We start from the raw sequence: 27,904 nt of genomic DNA on the forward strand, positions 1-27,904 counted from the left end.
ACCCCTATTTCCCTTTTTCTTTGATGTTACAGACACATTTGGACCAACAGTACTAGCCTGCCTCTGACTTTCCCATACTGGTATATAAATTCATCAATATAATACCAACCAAACTCTTTTGACCTTGGGGTTTTTATTTAATGTATTATACTGCCATTGTGCTATGGTAACAGACAATTAATAAAGATGGTACCTTATAATAATTATTGGTACCATTTATCATAATTGTGAGTTACCGTGGTATAATGTAGGATGCCGGTTAAAACCATGGTATTTCCAGGATCCACGTCTACCGTGGTATGAATGATGCAATACCATGGTATTATTTAGGTGCATGGCAGTAACATCATACTTGAAAGCTAAAACCATGGTACATTTACATGATTCAGATTTATACCATGGTATAAATTATGCAGTACGATGGTAATATTTAGGTATAATGGCAGTACCATTGTAGTACCATCATGATTCAGACTATACCATGGTATAAGTGAAATGACCATAGTAGTACCATGGTATGAATGAAAGTACCATAGTAGTACCGTGGTACATTTTTGTAAGGGGTGCCGTAATGCTTTAATCAGTGAGGCCAGGTCACATGGTCAGAAATCACCTAACCCTTGATTAAATAACACTTTATTTGTGTTTCTGCAGAAGCACTGCAAAGGACAGGCCCTGCTGGACATGGTGTGTGAGCACCTCAACCTGCTGGAGAAGGACTACTTTGGCCTGATGTACAGCGATGCAGAAAGCCAAAAGGTCAGTGCCTTGTCATGGAGCTGCTGTGACCATTAATTTACCACTCCTGCACTTTTTCCCTCCTTTCCTCCCCCGCTCTCTTTCACCCTCCCTTCTTACTTCTTCCTCTCATGAAATACTGTCTTCAGAAAAATCATGATGACAGATGACATAGTAGGAGGAGGAAACATCAGAAAACATGGCGCCCTAAACTGGCGATGGCGACAACATGGCACTCTAAACTCCTTAGAAAACATTTGCACACTTCATCATCATAGCCTACATTAGAAAGGCTGACTAGTGCTCCTCTGATGTCTGTTGACTCTCCAAACAACACCAGGAAGGGTAATTGTACTAGAATGGATGTATTAGTTATTACGCCACTGGCTAATATTTGGCACTGAGACAGAACTGAATGGTCATGACAGTCAGTTAGCTGGTATTAGGGTTGTTTTGAGGATGCATGTTTTGGGTTTACACCTCAACCCCAGGCAAGGTATGTAATGCAGGCCCAGCTCCACGAGGGGGCAAAAGAGGGCCTAGCCCCCTCAATTGAAACTTGTGCCCCCTCAGTTTAAGTTTTATGTCCCTATATAAAAATAGCAAAAAAGACCAAATGATTGAGTGACAAGGTTGTTGCAAAATCTGTTGAGGAGGAGAGGGTTGAGGAGGTAGGCTTGAAGTGCTGGACATCTTATTATGAATTATCTGAATTAAGTTCACAGAATTATACCTAGGAGTAGCGGCTTCTATTAAGGAACTTTTAATGTCTTTTGAGGTAGCTAGCTAACAAGCTTTAGCTAGCTAGCTAACAAGCTTGTGTGCACAGCTGCACCAGAATTAAAAACATGTCTTACCTATTTGTAGTTGATAAATCCAACATAAAACGTGATTACTAGGCCTATAGTATCCTTAACTAGCGTTGAAAAAGATTTTCAGCTGGCAGGCTGAAAATAAGTTTCTCAGTGACAGAGTCAGAGCTTTGCATAGGCACTTTGTTTGGTTTCTTTGTGGGAATAGAAAAAAAGGCCTAGAACGTAAAATAATGTTACTAACCAGTTTCCATGCTTTTAAAATAACGGTTCCGTTCCGGAACAGTTTTGATCACTTTCGTTTCTGTTTCTGTTCCTTGAAAAACATTGTTCTTTTACGGTTTTTGGTTCTGTTCCCTGAACCGGTTCCAACTCCTGTGTATTAGCCTTAGCCTATTTACCAAGCTTGAACCAGGTAATCTGCCATGATGGATATCGGAAATTGGCTTCGCCAAAGTACCCAAGCAAAGCCAAAAGGAGAAGGAGAGCAATGAGCAGCAGCAGCAGCAGCAGCAGCAGCAGCAGCAGCAGCAGCAGCAGCAGCAGCATCAAACCACAGAGGCCAGCTGCCAAGCCCAGCAGCGATGATTCCTGCTGAGCTCCAGCTAGCTCCACGTGCAGATCTTCCCCACCCTTCCACAAGCACCATCAGGATAATTGCTCCACAGCCCCCTCCACCGACTGTTTCTGATGATCTTGAAACAGAGGAGCCAGCCCAGGTTAAATCAAATCAAATTGTATTTGTCACATACACGTGTTTAGCAGATGTTATTGCGGGTGTAGTGAAATGCTTGTGTTTGTAGCTCCAACAGTGCAGTAATATCTAACAAGTAATATCTAACAATTTCACAAATATACACACACATCTAAAGTAAAGGTATGGAATTAAGAATATATAAATATTTGGGCGAGCAATGTCAGAGCGGCACAGACTAAGATACAGTAGAATAGGATAGAATAGAGTATATATATATATATATATATATATATATATATATATATATATGAGATGAGTAACGCAAAATATGTAAACATTATCAAAGTGACTAGTGTTCCATTTTTAAAGTGGCCAGTCTATGTATATAGGGCAGCAGCCTCTAATGTGATGGCTATTTAAAAGTCTGATGGCCTTGCGATAGAAGCTGTTTTTCAGTCTCCTGGTCCCAGCTTTGATGCACCTGTAGGGACCTTGGCTTCTGGATGATAGCGGGGTGAACAGACAGTGGCTCGGGTGGTTGTTGTCCTTGATTATCTTTTTGGCCTTCCTGTGACATTGGGTGCTGTAGGTGTCCTGGAGGGCAGGTACTTTGCCCCCGGTGATGCGTTGGGCAGACCCCACCACTCTCTGGAGAGCCCTGAGGTTACGGGCGGTGCAGGTGCCGTACCAGGCGGTGATACAGCCCGACAGGATGCTCTCAATTGTGCATCTGTAAAAGTTGAGGGTTTTAGGTGCCAAGCCAAATTTCTTCAGCCTCCTGAGGTTGAAGAGGCAATGTTGCGCCTTCTTCACCACACTGTCTGTGTGGGTGGACCATTTCAGTTTGTCCGTGATGTGTACGCTGAGGAACTTGAAGCTTTCCACCTTCTCCACTGCGGTCTTGTCGATGTGGATAGGGGGGTGCTCCCTCTGCTGTTTCCTGAAGTCCACGATCAGCTCTTTTGTTGTACTGATGGTGGGTGAGAGATTATTTTCCTGGCACCACACTCCCAGGGCCTTCACCTCCCTGTAGGCTGTCTCGTTGTTGTTGGTAATCAGGCCTAACACTGTAGTGTCGTCTGCAAACTTGATGATTGAGTTGGAAGCGTGCATGGCCACGCAGTCATGGGTGAACAGGGAGTACAGGAGGGGGCTGAGAACGCATCCTTGTGGGGCACCAGTGTTGAGGATCAGCGAAGTGGAGGTGTTGTTTCCTACCTTCACCACCTTGGGGCAGCCCGTCAGGAAGTCCAGGACCCAGTTGCACAGGGTGGGGTTCAGACCCAGGGCCTTGAGCTTAATGATGAGTTTATACTTATTTACAGTCAATGAACAGCATTCTTACATAGTTATTCCTCTTGTCCAGATGGGATAGGGCAGTGCGATGGCGACTGCATCGTCTGTGGATCTAACGGGGCGGTAAGCAAATTGAAGTGGGTCTAGGGTGTCAGGTAAGGTAGAGGTGATATGATTCTTGACTAGTCTCTCAAAGCACTTCGTGATGACAGAAGTGAGAGCTACGGGGCAATGGTCATTTAGCTCAGTTACCTTTCTGTCTTGGGTACAGGAACAATGGTGGACATCTTGAAGCATGTGGGGACAGCAGACTGGGATAGAGAGAGATTGAATATGTTTGTAAACACTCCAGCCAGTTGGAGGATGTGTCTAGGAATGCCGTCTGGGTAGGCAGCCTTTCGAGGGTTAACACGCTTAAATGTCTTACTCACGCCAGCCATGGAGAAGTAGAGCCCACAGTCCTTGGTAGCGTGCTGTGTCGGTGGCACTGTGTTATCTTCAAAGCGGGCAAAGAAGGTGTTTAGCTTGTTCGGAAGCAAGGCGTCGGTGTCTGCGATGAGGCTGGTTTTCCCTTTGTAGTCCATCATTGTCTGTAGACCCTGCCACATACATCTCGTGTCTGAGCTGTTGAATTGCGACTCCACTTTGTCTCGATACTGACGTTTTGCCTGTTTGATTGCCTTATAGAGGGAATAACTACACTGTTTGTACTTGGCCATATTCCCAGTCACCTTGCCATGGTTAAATGCGATTGTTCACGCTTTCACTGTTGCGCAAATGCTGCCATCTATCCACAGTTTCTGGTTAGGGTAGATTTTAATAGTCACAGTGGGTGCAACATCTCCTATACACTCAGTCACCGTATCAGTGTATTCGTATACAGTAATCCCTCGTTTATCGCGGGGGTTACGTTCCGAAAATGACCCGCGATAAGTGAAATCCGCGAAATAGAAAACTTTTTTTTTTTTTTACAATTAGCAACTATTACATGTATACAAATACAGTGACTCACGTGTAGGCCGTTTCGTCGACATTATGGGTTTAGGAGATGTTCGAAATTACAAGATAATTTGGCCAACTTAATGTAAATTTGCCAAGCTGTTTTATGTACGTACACATAACTGCACGAGACGACAAAATGATAGCACAATTCGTAGCATGTTTTGATACAAGAAGCGGGAGTGAGTTTTTAGCGAATCAGAATGCAGAGCACAATGCACCAAAAAAAAAAAAAAAATGCATTATGAAAATCCGCGAAATAGCGAATCCGCGATAAGTGAACCGCGAAGTGGCGAGGGATCACTGTATATCCATATTCCCAGTCACCTTGCCATGGTTAAATGCGATTGTTCACGCTTTCACTGTTGCGCAAATGCTGCCATCTATCCACGGTTTCTGGTTAGGGTAGATTTTAATAGTCACAGTGGGTGCAACATCTCCTATACACTCAGTCACCGTATCAGTGTATTCGTCAATGTTATTCTCGGAGGCTACCCATAACATATCCCAGTCCACTTGAACAAAACAATGTTGAAGCGTGGATTCCAATTGGTCAGACCAGCGTTGAATAGTCCTTAGCATGGGTACTTCCTGTTTGAGTTTCTGCCTATAGGAAGGGAGGAGCAAAATGGAGTCGTGATCAGAATTGCTGAAGGGAGGGCGAGGGAGGGCCTTGTAGGCATCCCGGAAGTTGGAGTAACAGTGGTCGAGTGTTTTAGCAGCGCGAGAACTACAGTCAATGTGTTGATAGAACTTCGGTAGCGTTTTTAACAAATTTGCTTTGATAAAATCCCCAGCTACAATAAATGTGGCCTCAGGATATCCAGTGAAGTTCTTTGAGGGCTGTTGTGGTATAGGCTTGATGGGGATATACACGGCTGTGAATATAACCGAAGAGAATTATCTTGGGAGGTAATACGGTCGGCATTTGATTGTGAGGTATTTTAGGTCGGGTGAACAAAAGGACTTAAGTTCCTGTATGTTATCACAATCACACCATGAGTAGTTAATCATGAAACAAACACCCCCGCCATTCTTCTTCCCGGAGAGATATTTATTCCTTTCTGCGCGATGAACTGAAAACCCAACTGGCTGTACAGACTCAGACAGTATATCCTGAGAGAGCCATGTTTCCGTGAAACAGAGTATGTTACAGTCCCTGATGTCTCTCTGGAAGGAAATACTCGCCCTGAGCTCGTCAACTTTATTATCCAGAGACTGAACATTAGCAAGTAATATACTCGGAAATAGTGGGTGGGGTGCGCACCTCCTGAGTCGGACTAGAAAGCCACTCTGAGTACCTCTCCTCAGCCGGCGGTGTTTTGGATCAGCCTCTGGAATCAGTTCAATTGCCCTGGGGGGTACGAACAAAGGATCCAATTCGGGAAAGCCGTATTCCTGGTCATAATGCTGGTGAGTTACCGCAGCTCTGATATTCAAAGTTCTTCCCTGTGTGTAATGGCACAAAAAATAGTCTGGGCTAATAATGTAAGAAATAACACATAAAAAACGAAATACTGCAAAGTTTCCTAAGAGCTAGAAGCACTGCAGACCTATCTGTCTGCGCCATTCTTTTTTAGAAAAACGCTACTGAAGTTCTATCAACACATTGACTGTAGTAGGCTACAGGAATCCTACCCTAGCCACAGGTTTCTGTCCAAAAACGTTAATTTAATAGCGAATGGTTTATGGGAAGAGTGGCTGGAATACTTGGTTACTGCAGGTGCAGCATTTTGTTTCCCATGTCGAAAGTTCTTTATTGGGTCCAATGCTAACGCAGACAAGACTTTCAACCAATCTGGGTATTCTAACTGGAAGCATGCTACTGATAGCACCAAAGATTTGCTAGGCATGAATCAAGCAAAGAGCATTTGAAATGCACTGCACTGTGGAAAGAAAAACAAGATCGAAGTGCTATACTGAGGTGTCAACACGTTTTAACGATGGGCAGCTGGCAAGACATTTGTCGGCGATTGTGGACATGATTGAGTCCCTTGTTTCAAACCAGCAACCACTGAGGGGGACATTGGACTTTACAAACTTGCTGGGCCAGCACAGAAGATGCATGCTACACCTGAGGAAAGCTCAACTAATCCAACTAGCACTTGAGGGGGATCTTATAAGAAAATTTCGGGGAGAACATAATGATCGATTACTCCACAGAGCATCAAGGAGGCTCCAACTCCTCTGAAAATGTTTCTTTAGTGTGTAGGGCATTGTCCATGGCGCTACCAAGAGAATTCTCTTCGATTATAATCACAGTCGTGTACATCCCCCCCAAGCAGACACCTCAACGGCCCTGAAAGAACTTCATTGGACTCTATGTAAACTGGAAACCACATATCCTGAGGCTGCATTTATTGTAGCTGGGGATTTTAACAAGGCTAATCTGAAAACAAGGCTTCCTAAATTTTATCAGCATATCGAATGCGCGACCCGGGCTGGGAAAATTCTGGATCATTGTTACTCTAACTTCCGCGACGCATAGAAAGCCATCCGTCACCCTCCTTTCGGCAAATCTGAACACGACTCCATTTTGTTGCTCTCAGCCTATAGACAGAAACTAAAACAGGAAACGCCCGTGCTCAGGTCTGTTCAACGCTGGTCCGACCAGTCTGATTCCACGCTTCAAGATTGCTTCAATCACGTGGACTGGTATATGTTCCTGATAGCGTCGAACAACAACATTGATGTATACGCTGATTCGGTGAGCGAATTTATTAGCAAGTGCATCGGTGATGTTGTACCAACAGCGACTATTAAAACCTTTCCCAACCAGAAACCGTGGATTGATGACAGCATTCGCGCACCACTGCTTTTAATCAGGGCAAGGCGACCGGAAACATGACCGAATACAAACAGTGTAGCTGTTCCCTCCGCAAGGCAATCAAACAAGCTAAGCGTCAGTATAGAGACAAAGCAGAGTCGCAATTCAACGGCACAGACACGAGAGGAATATGGCAGGGTCTACAGCCAATCACGGACTACAAAAATTAAACCAGCCCTGTCTCGGACCACGATGTCTTGCTCCCAGACAAACGAAACAACTTCTTTGCTCGCTTTGAGGACAAAACAGTGCCACCGACACGGCCCGCTACCAAAACCTGCGGACTCTCCTTCACCGCAGCCAACATGAGTAAAACATTTAAACGTGTTGACCCTTGCAAGGCTGCCGGCCCAGACGGCATCCCTAGCCGCATCCTCAGAGCATCCAAAGACTAGCTGGCTGGTGTGTTTACGGACATATTCAATCAATCCCTATCCCAGTCTGCTGTTCCCACATGCTTCAAGAGGGCCACCATTGTTCCTGTTCCCAAAAAAAGCTAAGGTAACTGAGCTAAATAACTACCGCCCCGTAGCACTCACTTCCGTCATCACGAAGTTCTTTGAGAGACTAGTGAAGGACCATATCACCTCCACCCTACCTGACACACTAGACCCACTCCAATTTGCTTACCGCCCCAATAGGTCCACAGACAACGCAATCGCAATCACACTGCCCTAACCCATGGCATAAAATGCCACTTTATATAATGTTTACATACCATATATTACTAATCTCATATGTATATACTGTACTCTATACCATCTAATGCATCTTGCCTATGCTGTTCGGCCATCGCTCATCCATATATTTTTATGTACATATTCTTATTCATTCCTTACACTTGTGTGTATAAGTCCCCCCCAAAGGTGTGGACTCCGGCCGCAAAACATAAACCCATAGGGGAGGGTCTGGGTGGGCATCTGTCCGCGGTGGCGGCTCTGGCGCGGGGCGTGTACCCCACTCCACCATAGTCTTAGCCCACTTAGGTGGCGCCTTTGGAGCGGTGACCCTCGCCGCCGACCCCGGACTGGGAACCCTTGCAGCGGGCCCAAAATAGACGGGAGACTCTGGCAGCGCCGGACAGGCGGGAGACTCTGGCAACTCTTCCAGTATCTCCTCCCAAGTCCAGGAGTCCAGAACCCTCTGCTCCTGGTTACCACGCTGCTTGGTCCTTTTTTTGTGGTTAGTTCTGTAACGGATCTCCTCTTCGTCTGAGGAGGAGTAGGAAGGATCGGACCAAGGTGCAGAGTGGTAAGTGTTCGTCATTTTATTAAAATGCACTGAACACTAAAATACAAAATAAACAAACAAAGAACAACCGAAACAGTTCAATCTGGTAACTAATACAAAGACAGAAAACAACTACCCACAAATCATAGTAGGAAAACAGGCTACCTAAGTATGGCTCCCAATCAGAGACAACGATAGACAGCTGCCTCTGATTGGGAACCACACCAGGCCAAACACATAGAAACACAACAACATAGAAAAAGAACATAGACTGTCCACCCCAACTCACGCCCTGACCAAACTAAAATAGAGACATAAAAAAGGAACTAAGGTCAGGGCGTGACAGAGAGAGTATGAAACAATAGAGGTAAACACAGTAAATGCTGAAAGATGTTATTTCTCACAGCATCGGTACCTCTGAGAGCAGGTAGGTCTCCTTTTCAATATCAGGCTCAACTCATGGTAGCCTATACTGTCTGGGGTCCTCAGTGACTCTCAGCCAAACAATATGTGATTAAAACGTCCTTCCCAGCTAGCACATTCCATGGTTCATTTGAAGTTGTGGGAATGTACGTTTTTGGATTCCCATTTGTTCTGGGAACTTAGTCATAAGTTTCCTGACCGGTAAAACTTAAAGTTTTTTAAAATGTTCTGAAAACAGAAGTGAACATTTTGCCTGTTCTGGGAACGTACAATTTTAGGTTGCAGGGACACTGCTAGCTCAGGTTAATTGTTTTGAACTCCAAGCACAGATAAGATACATGGATATTAATTTGATTTGCTTAGGCATAAATCATACAATATATTGTGGCACAATAAATCACTGAGATTCAAGGATGGAGATAGCATGCCATGTTTTTTATATTCATACAAAGCTGTTCATTTTAGTCTATTTAAACAGACCCAATTTCAAAGGAAACAAGCACTCATTAAGATCAGGTGTGGCCAAGAAAACTAAACACAATAAGATAGAGGGTGTTTAATTGATGCTGAAAAGGGAATGTGCTGTATATGTTTTTTATTAATGTTTATGAATGTTTATGAATGTTACTAAAGTTGTCTTGTGATTTTTTATGGAAAGTTTTCTTAATATTCTTGGAACAATTTGAGAACATGACTTTAAATGGAACCATGAGGGAACTTGTAGGAAACATTACTCTGAAGTACACCATTTTAATTATTTTTTATATATATAAAAAAATTGGTAGCTGATTAGTATGCTGTTGCATTGAACTCCGACCTTGCTGGGGGTCCAGAGAAACAGTGTTGCACCAGTGCCTAGAACCATTACCAAACATGTAATTCAAGGTAACTATGTTTGAACTTTTAGGAAACGTTCTGTTAAAGTAATGACATAACAAGAAAATAATGTTATTATTATTTCCTATAAGATGCACTATGCAGAAATCCTTCGCCGTTTCCTGGTTGCAAATATTCTATTAGTTTGCCTAATTCCAGTTTATGTGACAAAACAAGGAAGCATAGTGTAGATAATCATTGTACCTGCATAACTTGCCCAGGGACTGCGGTTGAAAATTAGCCGGTTGGCTAAAACCGGCACTTTTACTGAAACGTTGATTAATGTGCACTGTCCCTGTACAAATAAAATAAACTCAAACTCAAACCATCTAAACTGCTGTGAAATACCTTTTCCATAACCAAAAAGATTGTATTTTCAGTTTTTTGACGCCAAAACTAAACTTAAGAATGGGAAGCATAGAAATAGCGCACATAGAACAGATCTACCTTTTCTTAGACTTCCTTTCAATGGGAATGACAGCCCTATAACACACATTTCTTTTGAAAACTCTGTTTATTCAGTTTTATACCCAATACAACACAAAACAATATAAATAATATACTCATCTAGAAAAAATACCCCCCAAAAATGTGCTTTAAAGATATCATACTTTAGACAAGTTAAACACACCGGGCAGAAGGCTACAAAGGTTAAAGGGCAATCTGTAGTACAGGGACAGAGCAAACACCTCACCATTGTTCCTGTAAACAGTCAAGGGATAGGGGTGGAGAAATGCAACCACTCACAGACAGTCATGGAAAACCCACCGACCATCCACTGGACCAAAAATAAAGTTTACAATGCTTTAAAAGAAAAAATAATAATAATCATTTTATGTAAGCGTGAACAAAATGTAAAAACAAAAACTGGGCAAAACAAGCTCACATTATATTCTCTGACCGGGCAAGATGAACAAGGCATCCACAGGTCACAATCAATAAGCACATCATCAACCTTAAAACACAGAAAGAAATGCTCATCCAACCCTTGAGTCAAATACAGACTTGTTTCTGTTTTAATATGAATGCCATCAGTGGATGGACTGTTTAAAGTAAGACCGGAATGGAGCCCAAGCCTCATAAAACAGTTTGGGGTTCCCACGTGTATTGAATATAATTTTTTCTAGTTTCAGAGAACACAACACATCTCTCACCCAATTTTTATAAGATGGGGGAGCTGCCATCTTCCAGTTCTGTAGTATTAGCCGTCTAGCTAAAAGAGTAGTATAAGCAACAGTGTCCAACTGGATTCTTGACAAGGGGGTACCTATGGGCAGTACTCCAAAAAGGGCTGTAAGGGGAGACGGATCTATAACAGAGAAACATTTAAATATGAATTCCCAGAAACCTGACAGTTTATGACAGCCCCAAAACATATGCAACAGTGTGGCTGGACACAGGTAGGATCAAAATCAGAGAATATTCTTCCAAGTTTGGCCCCGGACCAGTGGATACAGTGAACCAGTGAATTGAAGGGGGCTGTGTCTAGTGCTAAAATAGGACGAATGCACCCTGTGCAGCACAGATTCCCACGTGTCTTCCCCAAGTTCCTCCCCCAAATCCTTTTCCCATCGAGTCTTTAAAGGCACCTAAGTCATTCATGATTGCATATACCTGATGATTGCATATATATCTTAAATTGCGCCCCTAGGAAGCTTGTTCAGCTCAAAGATGCTCTCTATAGCTGTATTCGCAGGCCTATGGGGAAATTCAGGTGTGTTAGCTCTGACAAAGTTCCTAGTCTGGAGATAGCGGAAAAAGTGGGATTGGGGGAAGTTTAAGTTTTCCTGTAGCTGAGGCCTAGTGAGTGCCAGATGGCAAAAGCCCCATCATTCAAAGATGGAGGAAATTAAATGTTCTGATTGATTGGGCCTGATAGAGAAAAGCCTTGGAGGCTAAAGGCTAAACGGAACTGATTCCAAATTTTAAGAGACTGCTTTACAACTGGGTTGACACACCTTTTGCCTAGGGACACTGGGAGAGACGAGCACAACACAGAAGAAAGTGCAGCAGGTTTACGCGATTCAGACTCCATCTGGACCCAGAGTGGTCTAGGGCCAGTAGGATCAGTCTGCAGCCAGTACAGAAGGGCTCTGAAATTTGCAGCCCAATAGTATGTCTGAAAATTTGGTAGAGCTAAACCACCTTACGCTTCTGTAAATGTTTTCTACCAATCCGTGGTAACTTGCCATCCCAAATAAAATACATGAATATTTGATCCAGTGAATTAAAAAAGTATTTTGGAATAAAAATGGGTAAACATTGAAATAAATATAAATATTTGGGCAACACATTCATTTTAATGACATTAATCCTTCCGATAAGAGGTAGCAAATTCCAAAAAGTAAAAGATTGTTTCAAACTGTCTGCTAGAGCAACAAAGTTTTCCTGAAACAAATTTGAATATTTCCTTGTCACTTTAACTCCCACGTAGGTTAATGGATCCCGGACAATCCTAAACTGAAAACTTGTAAAAGAGCACTTTAAAGCAACCTTGTTTACAGGAAAAAGCTCACTCTTGCCTAGATTCAGCTTGTACCCTGAGATTGATCCAAACTTTTTAAGAACAGATAAGGCACGTGGCAATGAGGTATCAGGTTTGGAGATAAACAAAAGGAGGTCGTCAGCATATCGCGAGACTTTCTGCTCTAAGCCCGTCCTGATTATACCTTGAATAGCATCATTAGAGCATAGTGCAATGGCGAGAGGCTCGATTGCCAAAGCAAACAACAAGGGGGAGAGTGGACAACCCTGTCTGGATCCGCGGTACAAGGGAAAATAGTCAGAGGACAAGTTGTTAGTCCGTACCGAAGCCATGGGGGAAAAATAAAGAATCTTTATCCACGCAATGAATTTGGGGCCAAAGCCAAATCTATAAAGGGCAGCTGTTAGGTAGTCATTTACATTACATTTAAGTCATTTAGCAGACGCTCTTATCCAGAGCGACTTACAAATTGGTGCATTCACCTTATGATATCCAGTGGAACAACCACTTTACAATAGTGCATCTAACTCTTTTAAGGGGGGGGTTAGAAGGATTACTTTATCCTATCCTAGGTATTCCTTAAAGAGGTGGGGTTTCAGGTGTCTCCGGAAGGTGGTGATTGACTCCGCTGACCTGGCGTCGTGAGGGAGTAGTCCCACTCAACGCGGTCAAAAGCTTTTTCTGCATCAAGTGAGACCACCATCTCCGGGTCCCCCGATGCTGGGGAGTACAGTATATTCATAAGGCGTCTAATATTGAAAAACAATGCCTATTTCTCACAAAGCCAGTCTGGTCAGAGTGTATTACTTGGTGCAGCGAGCCTTCCATACAGATAGCTAAAAGCTTGGCTAGGATTTTGTAATCACAGTTTAAAGTGAGATTGGGCGATAGGATCCACATTCCAGGGTGTCTGTTTTTCTTTAATAGTAATGAAATTGAAGCCTGATAAAGGCTAGGCGGTAGCTTTGAGGTATTAAGGCACTCTGCAAATAATCGAGACAAGAATGGGCAAAGCAGACCAGAAAACGTCCTGTAAAATTCGGTTGGAAAACCGTCCGGACCCGGTGATTTACCACTTTTTATTGCGGACACTGCTGTTGCAATCTCCTCCGGTGTACATATTCTTCTAGACAGTCATGGGAGTCTGTATCAATTGAAGGCATAGTCAAGCCATTAAAGAATGAATCAATCAATCAGCAAAGGGTCTTGAGGAGATTCAGAGGTGTTTAGCGCAGAGTAAAATTGTTTAAATTGATCATTGATCTCTTTATGTATAACTGTGGTGGCACCAGACAGGGTCCTTATTTGTGGGATTAAACATGATGCCTCAGATTTACGGATCTGATGTGCAAGGTGTTTACTGGCCTTATCTTCTTGTTCATTACACTCTGTATCGAGCTCGCAAGAGTAACTGTTCAGCTTGCCTGGTAGAAAGCTCATCAAATTCAGATTGGAGTAGTTGGCGCTCTTTATGTAGATCAGAGGAAGGAACCGTAGCATACTTCTCATCCAATGTGGCTATGGATTTGCTCAGGTCCCGAAGTCGCTGAGAGCGAACTTTGTTTTGGTTGGCTGTATAAGAAATAATTTGGCCACGTAGGTATGCTTTGAGAGACTCCCATATGGTGGAGCAGGACATACCTGGCGTTGAATTAGTTACTAGGAATAAGGTGATTTCAGAAGAAATGAAATTGACAAACTCCTTATCTGAGAGTAAAATGGGGTTAAGACGCCATTGATAACACATAGGAGGTCGCTGGGGAAACTCTAGTTCAAGCACTAATGGTGAATGGTCAGAAATAACAATACTGTTGTAAGTACACCGCCGAAGGTTAGGCAGAAGTTTTTTGTCCAAAAATAAGTAATCAATGCGGGAGTATGTTTGATGAACATGAGAATTAAAGGAATACTGTCTATCTGTAGGGTGTAGGAAACACCAGGCCTCACACATAGCATATTTCTGAAGAAAATATTGAATATGTAGGGCACTTTAGATGGGCCTGTAGTTCTTTGTGAGGACTTGTCAAGAACTGGGGACATTGTACAGTTGAAATCCCCCCCTAAAATCAACAAATGAGAATCTAAATTGGGTATAGCAGATAAAAAGGAAGAAATGAAACTTGTGTCATCCCAATTGGGAGCATAAACACTATCCGAAACAAGAGGGATAGAAAACAGTTTACCGGTTACTATGATGTATCGTCCCTTAGGATCAGCAATAACCTCAGAAGCTACAAAGGGAGTAGATTTATCAACCAAAATGGCAGCACCTCTTGATTTACTATGAAAGTTAGAGTGGAACACTTGACCAACCCAGTCCCTACGCATCCTAAAATGCTCACCAGTCCTCAAGTGTGTCTCATGTAGAAATGCGACATTTGCATTCAAACCCTTTAAGTGTGTCAGCACCCCCATAAACGGGCCGGGAATCGCAGTCCATACTTCACACCTGGATGGTCCCATAGTAGTAATTCGGCCTCAATCGTAGCAACTACCTCCGTTTTTATTTAAACTATCTCAGAGCGTAGTAGTTTGATGGCCTCGAGAATGTTCATTTCAGTGCCGCCAGGCCAAGCCGCACCCCCGGGTAAAGTGTGAGTCCCCGGGCCCTCAGACTCAGGAGAGGGCGGTGATGAGAGTGGGTCTTGTGGGCCGGGTTTTCTCAAAGTCATTGAAAGCAAAGTAGTCTTGGTTTTTACGGAAAGGGATCACCAAACTAATATTTGAAAATAAATACGGTTCTGCTGCAAAATGTACATACATTTTAAGAATACTGCGGGAGCAAACGGAAAACACGTCAGTCGCACATGGCGTCCCTCCAACCTCCTCCCGCTGCTCTGTTTTTTAAATCTATAACACACATTTCTATGTGAATTTGGACGTGTCCCCGAAAAGTTACATATTGCAGCTTTAAATGCGCTGAGAATGTTCCAAAGCCAAGTAACTATCCTGAAACCATTCACAGAGCGTTATGGGAAGATTGTATGCAAAATAACCCTAGGATAACCTGGCTCTCACCAAGCTCTAAGAAACATGGTTCTCAGAACATGATGTACTAGCTGGGTTCTCAGACACTCCTCTCTGCCTCTCTTTGAGAATATTATCTCCACACCATTTGGGAGAACATTAATTGTGTTTATGATTGCTTTGTGAACTATGACTGCAGTGTCCTTGTAGCAGAACAGTGAGAACAGTTGTTATTCCTGATGGAGTGCTCTACAGAGAGGAGACAAAAGACCCAGGGCCTTTTTCATAATTGAGTGGTCTTTGGCCCAGGCCGACGTTAGATAGATTCTTGAGGATAATAAATTACTGCTGCTTATTAATGTGTTTAGCACGCTGATTTAACACTGGAGGACCAAAGCTTTTCTCTGCCCTAGTACCCCAATGGTTGAACCAGCTTCACCCTGATGCTAGGACAGCGGAGTCCCTGCCAATTTTCTGAAAACGTCCAAAACCCTCAAATGTCTGAAACACTTCAAAGAGTATCTGAAATAAGACATGTCAGTCTAGTCATGTCAGTCCACCCCCTTTTCCTACTAGCTCTGACTTTGCTGATAACTTATTTATTGAGGAAAAATGTACAGTCGTGGCCAAAAGTCTTGAGAATGACACGAATATTAATTTTCACAAAGTCTGCTGCCTCAGTTTGTATGATGGCAAATTGCATATACTCCAGAATGTTATGAAGAGTGATCAGATGAATTGCAATTAATTGCAAAGTCCCTCTTTGCCATGCAAATGAACTGAATCCCCCAAAAACATTTCCACTGCATTTCAGCCTTGCCACAAAAGGACCAGCTGACATCATGTCAGTGATTCTCTCATTAACACAGGTGTGAGTGTTGACGAGGACAAGGCTGGAGATCACTCTGTCATGCTGATTGAGTTCGAATAACAGACTGGAAGCTTCAAAAGGAGGGTGGTGCTTGGAATCATTGTTCTTCCTCTGTCAACCATGGTTACCTGCAAGGAAACACGTGCCGTCATCATTGCTTTGCACAAAAAGGGCTTCACAGGCAAGGATATTGCTGCCAGTAAGATTGCATCTAAATCAACCATTTATCAGATCATCAAGAACTTCAAGGAGAGCGGTTCAATTGTTGTGAAGAAGGCTTCAGGTTGCCCAAGAAAGTCCAGCAAGCGCCAGGACCGTCTCCTAAAGTTGATTCAGCTGCGGGATCGGGGCACCACCAGTACAGAGCTTGCTCTGGAATGGCAGCAGGTAGGTGTGAGTGCATCTGTACGCACAGTGAGGCGAAGACTTTTGGAGGATGGCCTGGTGTCAAGAAGGGCAGCAGAGAAGCCACTTCTCTCCAGGAAAAACATCAGGGACAGACTGATATTCTGCAAAAGGTACAGGGATTGGACTGCTGAGGACTGGGGTAAAGTCATTTTCTCTGATGAATCCCTTTTCCAATTGTTTGGGGCATCCGGAAAAAAGCTTGTCCGGAGAAGACAAGGTGAGTGCTACCATCAGTCCTGTGTCATGCCAACAGTAAAGCATCCTGAGACCATTCTGACAAACTCCAAGCATTGATTACGCAAGAATGGGCTGCCATCAGTCAGGATGTGGCCCAGACGTTAATTGACAGCATGCCAGGGCGGATTGCAGAGGTTTTGAAAAAGAAAGATCAACACTGCAAATATTGACTCTTTGCATCAACTGCATGTAATTGTCAATAAAAGCCTTTGACACTTATGAAATGCTTGTAATTATACTTCAGTATTCCATAGTAACATCTGACAAAAATATCTAAAGACACTGATGCAGCAGACTTTGTGAAAATTAATATTTGTGTCATTCTCAAAACGTTTGGCCACGACTGTACTTACTACGACTAAGATATGTGGTTTTCTCACCTAGCTATCTTAAGATGAATGCACTGTAATTCGCTCTGGAGAAGAGCATCTGCTAAATTACTCAAATGTAAATGGACCTCACCCGGGGAGTGTGTGTGTGTGTGTGTGAGAGAGAGAGAGTTTGTGATTGGATCTCAGTTTATTATTAGTGTGTATTTTTGCAGGTGTGTCTATTTTTCAGGTTGTGTGTTCTGAAGTTGGCAGGAACACTTGTGGTTTTCCAAAGAAGATGTTGGAGACTGCTGTGCTGTTTCAACCTTTTCCACTCCTGATTTCACTCTGGCAGAAGTGATAGTGACTGCCAAAAAAGCTTTCAGCCTTATTCAGCAGCTGGGGTGTGCCACTCAGGCTCAGGATGCTGGGAAGCTCACTGTTTGTGGTTCGGCATATGGCAGCCTGCGTTATTAACCATGCAATAGGCGTATTCACTCTTCCTGTTCAACTACATTAACAATACACATTGTCAAAGGGCAGGGAATGATCTGAGAGATTTCACAAGGGACACGAGGGTGTGCGTTGAAGGAGGACGTTTTATTAACACAAGGCAGCAGGAGGAGTATCTGTCAGAAACAGAGCCTCATGCTGAATGATGTCATTGTACAGATCTGGTGTGATACAAGCTGATAGGATATTAACTGGCCGGTGGTCATTTACTGTCACAATGGGCAAACAGATGCTGGGCCTGCCACTCTCATATCCTCATGCTGAAAGTCTCAATGGGGGAGGGTTCCTCCTGCATCCCTCTCCTCCTCCTTCTATTGAACCATATGCAAATGCTTTCACTAGAATCACAATCTGCAATTAGAGCTGCAGGGTGAATGAGTGTGTGGCAACAGGGTGTGTATTAGCCACGTCTCTCACAGACCCCTGGGAATTCTTTCTGTCTCTCCTATATGTCTTTCAGAATTGGTTGGACCCCTCCAAGGAGATCAAGAAGCAGATGCGCAGTGAGTATCCTCGGCCCACACGCAGCACACACATCAGGGTTCGAGTCCTGAATGCTGATTGGCTGAAAGCCGTGGTATATCAGACCGTATACAGTGGGAATGACAAAATTATGCTATTTACTGGTCTAATTACGTTGGTAAACAATTTATAATAGCTATAAGGCACTTCGGGTTTGTGGTATATGGCCATTATACCATGGCTAAGGGCTGCATCCAGGCACCTGTTGCATCGTACCTAAGAACAGCCCTTAGCCGTGGAATAATGACCATATACCACACCTCTCCTGGTCTTATTGCTTAATTATATACTGTTTGTATATGGAATCTGCTAAATACTTATGCAGTAGAATGAGAAGCTTTAGTCCCATTATGCAAGATGATATAATGAGTTTGTAGGCTGGAGCCTGTTGACACAAATAGATCTTTATTGTGACACATGTTATGGGGATTTTATGACTATGTCATACATATGACCCCACTCTCCGAGGGTGTCTCAGGGGGAGTTGGGATATGCACATTTCCAATTCCCACATGTGTTTTAATACACACTTGTACATGTGTGAAATAGGACAAATATAAGCAACCTCCTAATTATTACTATTATTATTATTATTGTTGTTATTATTACTACTGTTATTATTGCATGTGTGTCACTCACACCTCTGTGATACATGTCCAGTCCACATGGGGAGTAAACTCATCACATCTCCTGTGTCGCTCCTCAGCTGCTCCCTGGCACTTTGCCTTCTCTGTCAAGTTCTACCCACCAGACCCCTCCCAGTTGACAGAGGACATCACCAGGTACTGTTGTACAGAAGGGAAGTGTGAAGAGGCCCCCATAGCATTCTCACATACTGTTTTTATATACACACACACATACTGTACATACATATAAACTGGCAGCACGCAAAGTCTCTCATAATTATCAGTTCTCACATTGAACTATCTCTGTCAAACAACAAACGTTTGTACAGAAATACTTTTTACGATTGTAATCATTTACAGGGCATATTTCACTGCAAAGGATTCAAAAACATACTCTATTTAGAGGTTTAGCTACATTTGGAGTTCCACTGGCTGTAATGGATTAACTCCTCAACATTCTCATTGGAGCTTGCCTTTGGTGAGACCTTATTTGAACTAGTTCCTCTCCCCCTGTCTTGCCCCCCCCTCCCCCTCTCTCTCTCTCTCCCTCTTTTATGACAGGTACTACCTGTGTCTTCAGCTGAGAGATGACATGTTGTCAGGCCGTCTGCCCTGCTCCTTCGTGACCCACGCCCTGCTGGGTTCCTACGCCGTGCAGGCCGAGCTGGGAGACTATGACACCGATGACCACGGTCCCGACTACGTCAGCGACTTCCGCTTCGCACCCAATCAGACGCGAGAGCTGGAGGAGAGGGTCATGGAGCTCCATCGTAACTACAGGTAGGAGTTATGGTCAGGGTCAAGAGTATCTTCTGACCACCAGAAAAATGATAGGGCCTTGACTATGATCACATGATCAGAATAAATGCTCTTGGCCCAGTTAGGTTTATTTCAGTTGCATGTTTGTAGTAAATCCATTTTGGTTACATCCAGTGGTGCAGTGGTGCCTGGAGAAATGGGTATACTCAGATCAAACGGCCCGTCTGGCAAAGGAAAGCGCCCTGTTTCAAAATTATATGTTTTCCTCTTGTTTTTTCAGGTAAAAAAAATTATAATTAAATACAAAAATGTGATGTCCTTCGTCCACAACAATGCTCTTAAACAATATCAGGAAAACATTTTTGATGTTTGGGAATTTTTGTGGGGGAGGGTGTAGTTGCCCTTTAATTCAGTTGTGCACCTATCAAGAGACAGTTTGGCTAGCGTTGTTCCTGTAGGCCAACTGTACAACAATGTTGGCCTACAGAGTACATGCGATGGCAGAGTTTGAAAAACAAGTGCCCTCCCATTGATACAAATCATCACGATATCATTCTGCCAGGAGACATTCTTTGCAGTCATCATTTAATTGGGAAGTTTTTTTGTGAAAGCCTTTAGAAATATTAATTCAAACAGAGCATGTTGACTGAATTGCACATCGCAAAGATTTAACTAAGTGTAACAGGCAGAAAATAGTTGTTTTGTAGGGTTTTTCTCAGATCAACCTTGGGAGGTTGAGTAACAACCAGAGCTGCGTCTCTATTGCCCAACACATTTAACCTCACCACAGTACTTAGTATTAGTGGCATCTTTCCAAATAGTATAGGGTGAAACGTAAAAAAAATAACTCACTCAGATTATATGGTTAATAGCATGGAGCATCCACCTGCAATACATCCCAATACCTAAGACAGGTTAGGCCCCCTACCCCAAGGCAGTACTAAAGAAAAGACAGTTCTGCTTTAAAATAATGAAAATATATTGTCTGTTTTAGGCAACAACACAACAGGCACAATTTCACAGTTCACAGAATAGCCTACTGTAATCTACCTCACCTGCACGTGTAGCCTAGCTTGAAGACAACCATTGAAAACATAGCAATACAACCTAGCAGTCTTATGGCATTTATCTCAGATATCACAATAACAAACAAATAAACAAACAAAAATAAAGAATGACACCTGTTACTGTGTTCATGGAGTCTGTATAAGGGCTGGCAGAGACTAAAACAATAGAAGTAGTCTGCAAACGTTGTTACGGTAATATTCTTCTCCTTTGAATGGCTAATTAGGCATAAATGTTCATATTAACAAATCAAATCAAAGTTTATTTGTCACGTGCGCTGAATACAACAGGTTTGACCTTACAGTGAAATGCTTACTTATAGGCTCTAACCAATAGTGCAAAAAAGGTATTAGTGAACAATAGGTAAGTAAAGAAATAAAACAACAGTAAAAAGACAGGCTATATACAGTAGCGAGGCTATAAAAGTAGCGAGGCTACATACAGACACCGGTTAGTCAGGCTGATTGAGGTAGAATGTACATGTAGATATGGTTAAAGTGACTATGCATATAAGATGAACAGAGAGTAGCAGTAGTGTAAAAAAGGGGTTGGCGGGTGGTGGGTGGGATACAATGCAGATAGCCCGGTTAGCCACTGTGCGGGAGCACTGGTTGGTCGGCCCAGTTGAGGTAGTATGTACATGAATGTATAGTTAAAGTGACTATGCATATATGATAAACAGAAAGTAGCAGCAGCGTAAAAAGAGGGGTTGGGGGGGCACACAATGCAGTAGTCCGGGTAGCCATTTGATTACCTGTTCAGGAGTCTTATGGCTTGGGGGAAAAACATGTTGAGAAGCCTTTTTGTCCTAGACTTGGCACTCCGGTACCGCTTGCCATGCGGTAGTAGAGAGAACAGTCTATGACTGGGGTGGCTGGGGTCTTTGACAATTTTTAGGGCCTTCCTCTGACACCGCCTGGTGTAGAGGTCCTGGATGGCAGGCAGCTTAGCCCCAGTGATGTACTGGGCCGTACGTACTACCCTCTGTAGTGCCTAGTAGTGATGCTAGTCGGGCGGGCAGGTGCAGGGCAGCAATCGGTTGAAGAGCATGCATTTAGGTTTACTAGCATTTAAAAGCAGTTGGAGGCCATGGAAGGAGAGTTGTATGGCAGTGAAGCTTGTTTGGAGGTTTGTTAACACAGTGTTCAAAGAAGGGCCAGATGTATACAGAATGGTGTCGTCTGCGTAGAGGTGGATCAGATAATCACCAGCAGCAAGAGCGACATCATTGATATATACAGAGAAAAGAGTTGGCCCGAGAATTGAACCCTGTGGCACCCTGATAGAGACTGCCAGAGGTCCGGACAACAGGCCCTCCGATTTGACACACTGAACTCTACCTGAGAAGGAGTTGGTGAACCAGGCAAGGCAGTCATTTGAGAAACCAAGGCTATTGAGTCTGCCGATAAGAATGCGGTGATTTACAGAGTTGAAAGCCTTGGCCAGGTCGATGAAGACGGCTGCACAGTACTGTCTTTTATCGATGGCGGTTATGATACCGTTTAGGACCTTGAGCGTGGCTGAGGTGCACCCATGACCAGCTCGGAAACCAGATTGCATAGTGGAAAATGTACGGTGGGATTCGACATGGTCGGTGATCTGTTTGTTAACGTGGCTTTCAAAGATTTTAGAAAGGCAGGGCAGGATGGCTATAGGTCTATAACAGTTTGGGTCTAGAGTGTCTCCCCCTTTGAAGAGGGGGATGACCGCGGCAGCTTTCCAATCTTTGGGGATCTCAGATGAAACGAAAGAGAGGTTGAACAGGCTAGTAATAGGGGTTGCAACAATTTCGGTGGATAATTTTAGAACGAGAGGGTCCAGAATGTCTAGCCCAGCTGATTTGTAGGGATCCAGATTTTGCAGCTCTTTCAGAACATCAGCTGTCTGGATTTGGGTGAAGGAGAAGCGGGGGGTGCTTGGGCAAGTTTCTGCGGGGGGTGCAGAGCTGTTGGCCGGGGTAAGGGTAGCCAGGTGGAAAGCATGGCCAGCTGTAAAAAATGCTTATTGAAATGATCGATTATCGTGGATTTATCGGTGGTGACAGTGTTTCCTAGCCTCAGTGCAGTGGGCAGCTGGGAGGAGGTGCTCTTATTCTCCATGGACTTTACAGTGTCACATAACTTTTTGGAGTTAGTGCCTCCAGGATGCAAATTTCTGTTTGAAAAAGGTAGCCTTAGCATTCCTAACTGACTGTGTATATTGGTTCCTGACTTCCCTGAACAGTTGCATATCGCAGGGGCTATTCGATGCAAATGCAATACGCCACAGGATGTTTTTGTGCTGGTCAAGGGCAGTCAGGTCTGGAGTGATCTAAGGGCTATATCTGTTCTTAGTTCTGCATTTTTGAACAGGGCATGCTTATTTAAGATGGTGAGAAAAACACTTGTAAAGAGCAACCAGGCATCCTCTACTGACAGGATGAGGTCAATATCCTTCCAGGAAACCCGGGCCAGGTTGATTAGAAAGGCCTGCTCGCTGAAGTGTTTTAGGGTGCGTTTGACAGTGATGAGGCGTGGTCGTTTGACAGTGGACCCATTACGGACGCAGGCAATGAGACAGTGATCGCTGAGATCCTGGTTGAAGATAGCAGAGGTGTATTTAGAGGGCAAGTTGGTCAGGATGATATCTATGAGGGTGCCCATGGTTACGGATTTAGGATTGTACCCGGTAGGTTTCTTGGTAATTTGTGTGAGATTGAGGGCATCTATCTTAGATTGTAGGATGGCCGGGGTGTTAAGCATATCCCAGTTTAGGTCACCTAACAGTACGAACTCTGAAGACAGATGGGGGGTAATCAATTCACATTTGGGCACAGCTGGGGGCTGAGGGTGTCTATAACAAGCGGCAACGGTGAGAGACTTATTTTTGGAAAGGTGGATTTTTAAAGTAGAAGCTCGAATAGTTTGGGCACAGACCTGGATAGTAAGACAGAACTCTGCAGGCTGTCTCTGCAGTAGATTGCATCTCCGCCCCCTTTGGCAGTTCTATCTTGTCGGAAAATGTTGTAGTTGGGGATGGATTTTGGTGGCCTTCCTAAGCCAGGATTCAGACACAGATAGGTCATCAGGGTTGGCGGAGTGTGCTAAAGCAGTGAATAAAACACACTTAGGGAGGAGGCTTCTGATGTTAACATGCATGAAACCAAGGCTTTTACGGTTACAGAAGTCAACAAGTGAGAGTGCCTGGGGAATAGGTGTGGTGCTGGGGGCTATTAACCACTACATCAACAGAGGAACAGAGGAGGAGCAGGATAAGGGTACGGCTAAAGGCTATAAGAACTGGTCGTCTAGTGATTTGGGAACAGAGAATAAAAGGAGCAGATTTCTGTGCGTGATAGAATAGATTCAGGGCATAATGTACAGACAAGGGTATGGTAGGATGTGAGTACAGTGGAGGTAAACCTAGGCATTGAGTGACGATGAGAGCGGTTGCGTCTCTGGAGGCACCATTTAAGCCAGGTGAGGTCTCCGCATGTGTGGGGGGTGGGACAAAATATCTATCTAAGGCATTTATGGTGGGGCTGGGGGCTCTACAGTGAAATAAAACAATAATAACTAACCTAAACAGCAGTAGACAAGGCATATTGACATTAGGGAGAGGCATGTGTAGCCAACGTTAATCCGAAGGCGAAATGACAGTCATTCAATGGTATGGAACAATCCTTTTCCAGAACTAGCACGTCCTATTTCTGCAACGATACTCCAACTTAAGTTACTTTCTGAATTCAGCGTCTCTCTACTCGTTATCATTCTCTTACTTTCTCCTCCTTTTGCAACACACTTGCCTGTGCACTCCCTCATGCCACCTCTCCCCAGGACCTTTTTAGAACCGGCCGTGACGTCTCCTGGCACATAGTAGTCTTGTAAAGTCCCTGAACAGAACAACAAAGCCATATTCCTAGACTCCGCCACACAAGACTCGGTCCAAACTTTTTCAATACCTGGTTTGCATACCCATTGTTGCCTATACCTGCATAATAGTCCCCGCTACTCCACGGGTTTCATCTCATCTCTCATTCATATGGAAACATTGGAGCCTGTTGATACAGCTCTACTCAGACAGTGTCCAACAACACACCATACATATGTTGACAAATGCCACCACATTGCCCTGGCATCTGTCATGGCTGTCTACATGGAGGCCTTGCCAACACTATCAACACTTCCCCAGTCTCAGGGTCTCTTCCCTCCCTGTCCAGGCATGGCAACAGCGCTTGGCTCTTGGCCAAATGTGGAGGAAGAGACATGGGAATGGATATATCAGGCCTACCGCTCTAAAATATGAAATGTGTTCTCCTGTGTGAGTTGATGTATTTTTGTTTCAGGGGTATGACGCCAGCTGACGCAGAAATCAACTTCCTAGAAAATGCTAAGAAGCTATCCATGTATGGGGTGGACCTCCATCATGCCAAGGTATGCTGTTACATCAGCCTGATCACTAGATATTGACTTCGATTTCGGACTTTTGAAAAGGCCCTGAGAACGTTGATATAGGCCTTTCTCGGGACTCACAAGAAAAAACTATTGCCCAGCACTGGGCGCAAATTCATGATGCTCAGAGCCAGAGCGAGCTGCTTAGAACCCTGCTCCACCGCAGTTCACAATGTTCTAGCAAGCCGTGAGAATACTTGATGATACTTTGAGTTCTGTTTTAACCCTGTAACCACGTGTAATTAACCCTGTAACCATGTGGAATTAAGCCTGTCACCACATGGAATTAATGTGTAAAACATAGATGTTAATCCATAATACTTTGAGTTTCAAATGGAAACTATGAGATTTTATTTGTTACATATGACATTTTGTGAGTCTATATTTCTATGTGACTGTGCAGGATGATTTATTTTACCCTATACACCAACATATTACTTTATTTCCTCTCCTTCCCTCTCTTCTTCCTCTCTTTTCATCATCCTCTACTCTGCCATGCTGGCTCTTGGCTGCTCCAGGATTCAGAAGGGATTGACATCATGCTGGGTGTATGTGCCAACGGCCTCCTGATATACCGCGACCGCCTGAGGATCAACCGCTTTGCCTGGCCAAAGATTCTCAAGATATCCTACAAGAGGAGCAACTTCTACATCAAGATCCGTCCCGGAGAGGTAAGCTGAACCAAATGAGAGAATGGCTGCACTGTAGTTGAGGTTTTACCCCCTTACAAAATTATGCTTTGAGACATTTATGCACTCCATTTCTGTTATAACTGGAAATACGACCAGCTAAAGACTGTGTGGAAGCTGATGTGTGACCAGAGAACTAACCACGTGGAATTAAATCAACTTCCTGGAAAATGTTATTTGGACCATTGCTCTGGAACAAGCTGGACTTATCTACATGACAGCTAGCTAGCATTTCCGCCTTCAAAAGAGCAGTACACATAGTTGTAATGTGCGCTTGGATTTGTATGTATGCTACCGCGTATGATGTGTTGGCTGTGATTTTAGATGTGCTTGTGTATGTATGCCAATGGGAACCCAGGACTCCCTGGAGAACAGTGGCAAGTATTACTGAGTGGACTATCCTGGCTAAATAAATGCAAATGTAAAATTGTATTCCCCCCACAATTTTGCTGCTCCACAGGCTTAGAATATATAGCCTGCCTCTCTCTCCAAGTCGCTGTTCAGTTCTTGCAGCGCTGCAGCCTCAACCTCTGCAGCCTACTGAGCTGAGCCCCAGCCCAGTGTGACAGGCTGTCTGACCAGGCCTTCTGAAGTCACAGAGCCCCATAGTGAGCCAGTGGAAGAGAGGGATAAAGGGAGCTTTTAACACGGCCAGTGCAGCTGCAGCAGCACACAGAATATAGGGATGAAAAGTATAAATATAGAGCCTTGAAATGCCACCCTCATGTTTGTCCCTGCTGTCTGAACACTGCAGTTTTAGTCCTTTGCTCAGCTCAGTGCAGGAATCTGTCTGGTGGTCACAGGGCTATAATTTCAGGGAGAGCAGATTACTGTAATTTTAGAAAAAAGGGTACCAAAGGGGTTATTCAACTGTCCCCATAAGATAACCCTTTTTGGTTTCAGGTAGAACCCTTTTTGGTTCCAAGTAGAACCATTTTGGGTTCCATGTAATGTAGAACCCTCTTTAGAAAGGTTTCTACATGGAACCCAAAAGGGTTCCACCTGGAACCAAAAAGGGTTATTCAAAGGGTTCTCCTATGGGGACAGCCAGCGAACCCTTAAAGGTTCTAAATAGCACCTTTTTTTCTAAGAGTGTCGTGTGCATACTTGGGAGTGTTAACCGTCCGGGGGTTTACAGCAGTGAATAGTTTCACACTGTGTCTTTTTGCTTAGAGCTCATGAGTGACAAGCGGGCCGATTCAGCAAATGTAGTTGATCAGCATATAACTTAAAATTGTGACAGTTTGGAATATGAAATAAAGTGATGATGCATTTCAAGGTTGTTTTTAAGAATGTATCATGTCATTCAAAACTGCTGTCACTCCCTCATACTCTAATCTATGTAACCACAGTAAACACCTGTCCCTCCCTCCCTCCCTCCCTCCCTCCCTCCCTCCCTCCCTCCCTCCCTCCCTCCCTCCCTCCCTCCCTCCCTCCCTCCCTCCCTCCCTCCCTCCTCTCTCTCCCTCTCTGAAACCAGTACGAGCAGTTTGAGAGCACTATTGGCTTCAAGCTTCCAAACCACCGGGCGGCTAAGAGACTGTGGAAGGTCTGCATCGAGCACCATACCTTCTTCAGGTATCTTTTCCCTTCAAGGAGTCGGACTCTCTTAAGTTACACCTAGCAAGCCATTTCTCCTCAATTCCTCTTCATCTTAGGCAGCCAAATATAGCTACCATCTCACCACTCACATCCCTCCTGTCCACATCCCTCAGTAGCTTCTTCCCAGCAGCCTACAGCACCTGCTGTATCCCGCTACAGGGGAAGCTCAGGAGTGATTAGAGCACAGCTTTGATCAGGGCTCCGTCTCCCTATAGGCACCATCCACAGCAGCATTTTATTTCACAGCAGCCAGCACTACACTGAGGCTGTTTCCTCCTCATGTTACTTTGTATCTCTGGTGTTTCTCTGCCCCTGTTACCTCAGGCTTTGAGGAATTCACAGTAAGGGGAATAGGGAACCACATACAGTAGTATAGAGCAATGTTTTCAACACTGCCCCAGTGCAAAGAACAGAGTCCACTGTTCTCAGCATTTTACAAAGTAATTTACTACATCCAGTAACTAATCTCATACTAACATCTGGTCTTTCTCTCAATCGTATTGCTGTAAAGCAAGGATGGT

At 44.0% G+C, this 27,904-nt stretch overlaps 1 protein-coding gene across 10 annotated transcripts in view; it reads left to right on the forward strand.

The window, feature by feature from the left end:
• The window catches only part of LOC139555925 (band 4.1-like protein 1), a 171,333-nt gene that overhangs the window by 102,548 nt on the left and 40,881 nt on the right, over nucleotides 1-27,904 (forward strand). For all 10 annotated transcript variants that reach the window (XR_011671043.1, XM_071369328.1, XM_071369356.1 and 7 more), the window contains exons 4-10: nucleotides 655-759; nucleotides 18,151-18,193; nucleotides 18,919-18,994; nucleotides 19,400-19,618; nucleotides 24,987-25,074; nucleotides 25,611-25,763; nucleotides 27,262-27,359. Coding sequence is in view for 9 of the 10 variants with exons in the window: in XM_071369328.1 (XP_071225429.1) it covers nucleotides 655-759; nucleotides 18,151-18,193; nucleotides 18,919-18,994; nucleotides 19,400-19,618; nucleotides 24,987-25,074; nucleotides 25,611-25,763; nucleotides 27,262-27,359 (782 nt within the window). In the remaining variant the exon portion in view is untranslated. The remainder of the gene's footprint in view (nucleotides 1-654; nucleotides 760-18,150; nucleotides 18,194-18,918; nucleotides 18,995-19,399; nucleotides 19,619-24,986; nucleotides 25,075-25,610; nucleotides 25,764-27,261; nucleotides 27,360-27,904) is intronic.

This window comes from Salvelinus alpinus, chromosome 2 (genome assembly GCF_045679555.1).
Source record: "Salvelinus alpinus chromosome 2, SLU_Salpinus.1, whole genome shotgun sequence".
Classification (NCBI taxonomy): Eukaryota; Metazoa; Chordata; class Actinopteri; order Salmoniformes; family Salmonidae; genus Salvelinus; species Salvelinus alpinus.